Source organism: Mus pahari, chromosome 11 (assembly GCF_900095145.1).
Source record: "Mus pahari chromosome 11, PAHARI_EIJ_v1.1, whole genome shotgun sequence".
NCBI lineage: Eukaryota > Metazoa > Chordata > Mammalia > Rodentia > Muridae > Mus > Mus pahari.
In genome coordinates this window covers 42,965,429-42,973,867 of record NC_034600.1, presented here as the reverse complement: position 1 = coordinate 42,973,867, position 8,439 = coordinate 42,965,429, and the positions used below count along the sequence as shown (strand labels likewise).

The 8,439-nt window shown below is 42.3% G+C and overlaps 1 protein-coding gene across 1 annotated transcript in view; it reads right to left on the bottom strand.

Moving 5' to 3' along the window:
- Positions 1-8,439, bottom strand: part of Slc38a9 (solute carrier family 38 member 9) — a 78,076-nt gene that overhangs the window by 9,465 nt on the left and 60,172 nt on the right. The window contains exon 12 of the mRNA XM_029543930.1: positions 1,133-1,246. Coding sequence (XP_029399790.1) covers positions 1,133-1,246 — 114 coding nt within the window. The remainder of the gene's footprint in view (positions 1-1,132; positions 1,247-8,439) is intronic.

Sequence of the window (8,439 nt, the reverse complement as noted above, 5' to 3'; positions counted from 1 at the left end):
GTGTGTATCTGTCACCTGTGCATGGTGGATGTGCATCTGTCACCTGGTGAGTGTGTATCTGTCACCTGTACATGGTGAGTGTGCATCTGTCACCTGTGCATGGTGGGTGTGTATCTGTCATCTGTGCATGGTGGGTGTGTATCTGTCACCTGTGCATGGTGGGTGTGCCATCAGCTCTTGCAGTGTAGCACTAAGCAGGAAGGATTTACTTTTACACTTAGGCTTGCTTTCTTCATTTCAGTTGGGTATCTAAAAAAGTTAATTGAGAATTACACTTTGAGAATACCACAAATATTCCCATTCCCTGGGGAGGAGCTTTCTGTGGACTTAGGAATCCGGGAAATTTTCTGCAAATGCTTGGCTGCCCCAGAACTTCCACAAAGAGAACAGTTCCAGCTACCACACAGCAGCAGCCTGTTTCCTATCAACACTATCAATGTGGCTGAACTATACCTTGTAACTGGCTTAAAACACCACCACCCTAGAGGATTTCCTCTGACCAGAAAATCACCTATGAAATGCTGTTTTTCACAAGAAATTCTTTAATACTGAAAATGTTATTATTTCTAAGTTTCATTACAACTTTTTGCTGAAGGATTTCTCTCTTCCTGGTTCTGGCTTGCACATTTTAATAGCTAAATAGTCTGTCTTTGTTTTACTCCTTGTTACACAGTCCCTAAATTGGCCTTAAAGACCGATGTATTAAAACTGGTTCATCCAGGACATTTCTGCAGCTAGGCTTTAGAAAAGTCAGAGTTCGGTGGAGTCTCAGTGGAGGTTTTAGAAATCCATGTGAAACCAGAAACAGTGGTCTATTCTAAGAGAAATGTGTGTGTGTGTGTGTGTGTGTGTGTGTGTGTGTGTGTGTGAGAGAGAGAGAGAGAGAGAGAGAGAGAGATAGAGATAGTGGTTGTTTGAGCATCACAACTGCCGAGTATGTAGAACCTTACTCCAGAGTTCATCTAAAAGCCAAATGGAGCATGCATGTATTCTGTTACTTCATGAGAAAGAAGGTAGAACCCTGGAAAGGATAGGGAAAGGATAGGTGAGATTCAAACCCAGGCCAGCCTTGCTCCTGTATTGTTCTTCCTGCTACATATACAACAACCCACGGGCATACACAGAGCCTTACCTGTTCAATACAATCTTTGGGTAATGGAGGTGAAGGGAATGAGGCAAAAACCAGGACACCGATATAGAGATAAGTCAATGTCACCAGCATATAAGCAACGCACAGGTCTCTCACCTGTATGTAAACACAGAATAAAATGCTCACTCAATACAAAGAAGTCACAGCAAGTCTACTCAAGCAATGATGACAGGTAAATCCAAATTTATAGTTTTATTTTGTATCTGTTTGTATACATTCTAATTTTCACAGAACTTAGTCACACACACACACACACATACACACACACACACACAAATCTGATTAAAGTACTCTGTCTAATTTTTAATTTTTAAAACGTGTCTGGAGTATGTAGACTAAACTGCTTGTTAGAAGATTTGGGAAGCTAATACAAACAGTGGTTTTAACATGACCGAAGTTCTAATTTAATTTTAAAAGGTAACATTTGTCAAATTAAAAAAAAAATAAGGATAATAAAAAGGCAACAAGAAAGTATAAGCCACTTTTGGTTTGACCTGCACATTTTAAAAAATGCTTTCTTAGCAAATTAGCTTTTCTCATCAAAGTATGGGTAGGCCACAGGAGTGAAACATATCAAAGGACATTTAATAAAGAAGGAACACTAGTTAAAGAGTAGACAAGTGAGCACTAAGAACCAGCCTTACACACTTAAACGTGAAACAAAAGGGCATTTGAAAAGCAGCTGTTCAAATAGCTGTCCAAAACTATTACCAGGATCAGCTAACAAACGCAGACTGTTAAAGCGAGCAGCCAGCTTTCTTCTACTGCTGCTCCCATCCTCCCAGGCGTGCAAAACAAAAAGCTCCAAGAGAGTGAAGGCAGCCAGCTGCCGGATCCCAGCTAACAGATTCCACAGCTTGCAAACTGTCTCTACCACTTAAGTTACAGCCGAACAATTCAACACAAAAGGAACTGTAGCAACAGGCCTATTCATTTTAGATAGAAATAGGGAAGCAGGTTAGGAAAAAATAATTCTATGTGATTTTTAAGTTTGGTGGCATGGCAAGGATGTCTGACACCAGGGAACATTTTGGATTTTTCTGGATGAGCCTTAAAACGGGCTGAAGCAGCAGCAGTGGTTTATAAGCTTGAGATTCATAAGTCTGGTGAGAAGCCTTATGGTCAGTTCTAAACTGTTCTAAACATTCTAGGGTCACGTCAGAAAAAAGATAGCGCCTCAGCCTTTGGAGCTGGAGGCTGATGCAAATTGGTCCCAGGTCTCTCAAACCTCTGTGAGAGCTTATTAGTGTTCAGGAGAGGGCTTCCAAGTCCTTCCTCCTTAGTTCAAGAAGAAGCTCCAGTGCCCAGCTCAGGCAAGAATTCAGATTCCCCTGGGGTTGTGTCTCGCTCTTGTGTGGGATGAGCAAAACACATCAAGGAATCCTATTTTCACATCAAAAAGTAGCTTGCTTCAATGACAACATTTCAAGGCATTCCAGTCTCCAGCTACTCAACTGGCTCAAGAATTAAGACAGCCTCCATTAAAAAAAAAAAAAAAAAAAAGATTTGTTATTTTTATGTATATGTGTGTTTGTGGGTGCTGGGAATTGAACTCCGGTCCTCTGAGAAGCAGTACAAGTGGAACCAGCTGTCTAGCCCAATAAAGCTTCTTTAAGAAAACAAAAACAAACAAACATTTGGGGATCTGGGGAGATGGCTCAGTAGTTAAAGTGCCCATTACACAAGCATGAGGACCAGAGTTCAGATCTCCATTAACCCACCTCAAAGCCAATCCAAAGAGTAAAAATGATTGGCAAGGCTACTCTGGGTTTGATGGAGGGATTCTGCCTCAATAAAGTGGTAAGGGCAATCAAAGATGATTCCCAACTTCAGTCTTGGGCTCCTCCACATGCCCATGCATATGTAAAACACACACACACACACCAGACAAACCCTGGAAAGGCAAAATCAGCTGTGTCCGAGAGAGGAGGAAGGGATTTCACAGATAATCTTAATTTATATACCACCTGAATCACTTTAGTCTGACCTCCTGTAAAACAAGTACCTTAGTGAAATCTGGGGAGCCCTGAAGGATAATTCTAAGCCCTTCCCAACAAAACAGTCTTCCTTCCACTTCTCTCATCTCAGGGTACTGGCCACACCCAGCAATACTTGTTCTAGTTGCCATTAGCTTTCATTGTAAAAAACAATCCACTTAAAAGGGTTACTACTGTTACTTTTTAACGCCTGCGCCTGCCTGTGTCTGTGGGTCAGGGTATAGGTGGAGCAGCGCACCTGTCCACAGAGGCAGGAGGAGGATGCTGGATTCTTTGGAGCCTGAGTTACAAGACGTTCTGAGCTGCCCAATGTGGGTACTGGGACTGAACTTGGGCTCTCTGCAAAAGCAGCTTACACACTTCAAGGTTGAGTCATTGCTTTAGTTCTCAAAATCATCAAGTTTTTGAAAAACGTTCTCAAAAGTAGAAAGATATCCCTGGACACTAAACAATAGCCAAGCTTAACAGTTCTTTAATCAACTTCTTTTCTCCAAATAGATGCACACCATTAGGAGTATGAGACCCTGGAGACGAGACTAGTTTTTACATTATACTTCCAATACTCAGGACAAGGCTAGACATAGCAGGAACTTGTAGGAGAAAATGCAGGCGTGAGCTGGCAGCCAGCCTTCCTGGCACACTGAGCTTCTAAATAAGAAGCATAGCGCGCCATGCCCCAGAAATCAGAATACTAAATTCTGGAGCAGTCTGAGTAGCTGGTCGCTGGCCTGTGACTGAGTTCTCTCACTCTCTGTGTCTCCTTGAATGTGTGTCTTCTACACTGGTGGTATGAGCGGCCAGACGGAGGTAATGTGCTAAGTAATGACTGTTAAGTCACGGTCGATAGACTTCTACTATAGACGTGGTTGTTCACATGCAACAAAGCAGGTACTGTTCCTTGCAACTGTTTCCAGAGTGGTTCTTCTCCCTGCCCTTTACCCACCCACGGGCATTGTGGTCTTGCTGGGGGATGTCCTGGTAACAATGGCAGGAACTCAGTATAGGTAAGAATCTATCTACCAGCGTCTAGGCTAAGCCCCCGCAGGCTATTTCATTTGATCCCCAGAAAACCCTACAACACAGCTGCAGCCAACTTCTTTACAGATGAGGTAAACTAAGCACAAAAGTCACAAGAACTTACTCCTGGTTACATGGTGAGTAGTTTGGTAAAGCCAACATTCTAACCTCCAAACAAGGTCTTTCCGGTGCCAAACCGTGCACTTAGCTACGGTGACGAAGAGTTTACTAGTCTCCAGGTATTTAAGCCATATTTAATAGTTAACAAGAGGTAAGAAGAAAGAGCAAAGCATATAAGAGGAAAGCACCATTAGAGATATAAGAAAACTGCCAACGCCTGTGAGGACAGCCCTGTTTCATGTGCTCAGCACACACTGAGAGCAACTCAGAAGTTGTGTGTCTGTTCTCATGAGGAAATACTGATGAGCAGAAATGATGCTTTCATTATAAAAGAGCTGAGGCTCAGCGTGATTGAGGAAGCCTGCTGCCCATGAGTAGTAGCATGCACGTATCAGGGGCTTGCTATTCTTTGAGACCCATTCCATCTCTGTACTAGGCCTAAAATACAGATTCCTAAAGTCCCTCTCATGGAAGGGGGGGGAGGGAGAGCTATCTCTGGCAAACGAGGGACACTGAGGTGATGGATGCTATCGACTTCTGCTATAGACGTGGTTGTTCACATGCAATAAAGCAAATGCTGTTCCTTGCAACTGTTTCCGGCACCTATCCATCACCTCAGCAACTGGGAGGCAGGGAAAGGAGAGTCAGGGACTCAGTCATCGGGAGGCAGGGGAAGGAGAGTCAGGGGCTCAGTCATCTGCAGCTACACAGCGAGTTTGAGGGCGCCCTGGGCTGCACCAAGACACTGTTTTACAGTGTGTGATGGGGGAGGAGGCTCCAAGCAAACAGTCTGTTTAAAAAGAGACAAAGGTGGTGATAGTAGACTGTCAAGGGGCCTGCACAGTAAGGTACCCCTCCTCCTTCATATGTAAGCAATGACTGGAAGGCCAAGGGACTACAAAAGCAGGTAGAATGTCGAATCCAAAAGAGGAGTAGATTTACAGTAAGATTGAAAGCATAGCTGGGAACACTTCTGTTTGTCAGACATTGTTTGTTCCATGTACTGGTCATAGTGAAAACACTACCCTGTAAAGCACTCACTACGAAAAATGACAATCACACAGATCTACCCTGAACTTTTATATAAAAACTTCTGATGTGTAGCCTAGTATCTACAGACTCAGACAAGAAAAAAAAAAAAAAAGAACAGCAAACGAGATAGAAGGTATCTCAAATCACTTTAAAGGTCAAAGCCGAGCAATAGCAAACAAAACAAAAAGCCTTTCAAACTTTTAAAGTTAGACCATCACTTCATACTATAGTTTTAATTAAGACAGTAAAAAGGAAACAAATCCATTTAAACACTGGCACTTAAGTCTTTTTTTTTCTATTTTTTAAAATTTTCTATCAGTGACAAAAACTGAAGACAGATTTTGTTAGTCACCTAATAAAATGTTTAATGTTTTAAACGCAAACATTAAAGCAGATTAATCAGAAAGCTCCACCTAAGGCCTGACCCAACACCTACTGTAGGGAAATCCATATCACAGAGACTATGCATTTTGATGATAATTTCTTAACCCCCTAATGTTGCCCGGTCAAGTATGCTTTAATAAATAGAAATGGTATCCAGTTGAGAAACACTATACAAAGTTACATTTAGTGACAAAAGTCAGCAAGGGAAGTTGAATTTGGAAACCTAGGCCACCTTGCTTGGGTAGCTGCTGAGGGCTCTACTGCTCTTCAGGAGTGCCAGGGAGGGAGGGCTCAGGCCCAGCTATGGGGACACTGGAGGGAATGGCCTGGCTTTCCACTTTCAAATGCTTTCATGGCTCTCATGATTTCTGACTTGAATCAAAAGGAAATTTTGTATCACACTATTAACTGGACATTTTTTAGTCACATTATTTAGGGAAAGCTCTTGAAAAGTATAATCTTAAAGCTCTTAAAAGTATAATTAAGCAAGTCAATATAGTGTCCACTTAGCTTGATCTATGCCAATATAAAAGCTAATTTTGGTATAATCAAGACACTATATATTTGTAGACATTTAGAGTGATCAGAAGGCTATTGGCACACAGTACTTCATAAATGTTAGTTTTCGGAGTAATAATTAACATTTTAAGAAGTTCAAACAAAGTACAAATGGTTCATACAAAAAAAGTTAAACCAGGGCTCAGCAGGTAAAGGCATTTGTCACACCTCAGGACCTGAGGTCAGTCTCCAGCACACACATGACAGAAGGAGCAAACTGATTCCCTAAGGCTGTTCCTATGATTTCTACGTGTACATAGAACACTGTACACACACATAAGGTTGTAAAAACCAAACAAAAACCAAACAAACCAGAAAAAAACCTTTCGAACTTTTAAAGTTAGATCACCACTTCATACTTTAGTTAAGACAGTAAAAAGGAAACACATCCATTTAAACACTGGTATTTAAGTCTTTTTTTTTTGTTTTTTTTTTTAAGATTTTTCTATCAGTGACAAAAACTGAAGACAGATTTTGTTAGTCACCTAATATATTATTTCACAAAGCCCTCTCTGACCAACTCAGCAGCAGAACAAGCCATGCGTCCAGCATTCTAGCTTGTTCTGTGTATGTGCTGCTGTCTCTTAACCTCATGCCTCACACATGCTGAGCAGGTGCTCCACTGACCTCCACCACAGTCCATGGACTGTTCACACATGCTGAGCAGGTGTGCTCCACTGACCTCCACCGCAGCCCATGGACTGTTCACACGGGCTGAGCAGGTGTGCTCCACTGACCTCCACCGCAGCCCCTGGACTGTTCACACAGGCTGAGCAGGTGTGCTCCACTGACCTCCACCGCAGCCCCTGGACTGTTCACACATGCTGAGCAGGTGTGCTCCACTGACCTCCACCGCAGCCCATGGACTGGTCTGGTGAGACAGAGACCTCCTCGACCCTGGGGGCAGTGAACCAAGGCCCCCGTATCTTTCCAGTTCTCAGCTTCCCACGAAGAGGCATGTACCCTCCCAAACAAGCAGGTCCAACCGTCTAGAAAAGTCTCCACTTGAGACTTTTGGGAACAAGAGTTAAGCACTGACAGGCTGCATCTGGGAGTGCAGCACACAAGTTACTGTGCAGCCGGAAGCTATGAATACCCATGACAGTGACAGGAATTATCATGGTTGTGTAATCTTTGACAATTTTTGCTAGAACATTAAATATTTAGTATTTGCTACAAATGGAGAAGGAAATGAAAGAAATATTTGCATTGTAATTTAAAATATGTCAACAAAGGGCCCGGGGATGTAGCCCTTTCCCACATGCACAGGGTCCTAGGTCCAGCATTGCACTAAAGAAACAAAGAAATAAATGAATTAATCAAAAGCATTGAACAATAGAATGTTTTGGTTTTTTTAAAATTTAAGAGTAGTTTGATCTAAACTTCCTTCACCCCAGCCTGGTTTTAAGGAGCATGTGAGCTGTCACTAACCATGCTGTGCACTTGTTACTTACACAGTGGTTTGTGAACTGAGAGCAGTGAGCATTATTCTATTCAAGGTTAGTTAGCCCAGAATTCAAACCCTGGGCTAACTAAAATCTGAACCATATTGAGACCCATGTAATCTGACCCACAGTAATTAAATTTGTGCATGTAGGGAACCATGCTGTGAGAATGGCCTGCACTTTAACTCCTTATAAATCCTAGCATCCAGGAGGCGGATCATTGTGAGTTCCAAGCCAGTTTGCTCTATACAGTGAGTTCCAGGCCAGACAAGACTCACAATAAAACCTTGTCTAAAACAACAACAGCAACAACAATGACACCCATAAAAAACAAAACAAAAAAATGACTTTACTAGTAAACTACTTTTTGTTTTTTGAAAAACTTGGTTTCACGTGGTTCAGGCTGGTCTTAAACTCACTATGTGGTGGTAGATGACCTTGAACTCCTGATTTTCCTGTTTAGCACTCAGGAGTGGAGGAAGGTCAGGCTTTTGATTTCACTATTTTATTTTATTTTTATTTATTTATTTTGTTTTTTCGAGACAGGGTTTCTTTGTGTAGTCCTGGCTGTCCTGGAACTCACTCTGCAGACCAGGCTGGCCTGGAACTCAGAAATCCGCCTGCTTCTGCCTCCCAAGTGCTGGGGTTAAAGGCGTGTGCCACCACTGTCCGGCCTTTATCTTAACTTTTAATTACATATTATTAATGTGCTGAGTGTGTGTGTCTGTGTGTGTGT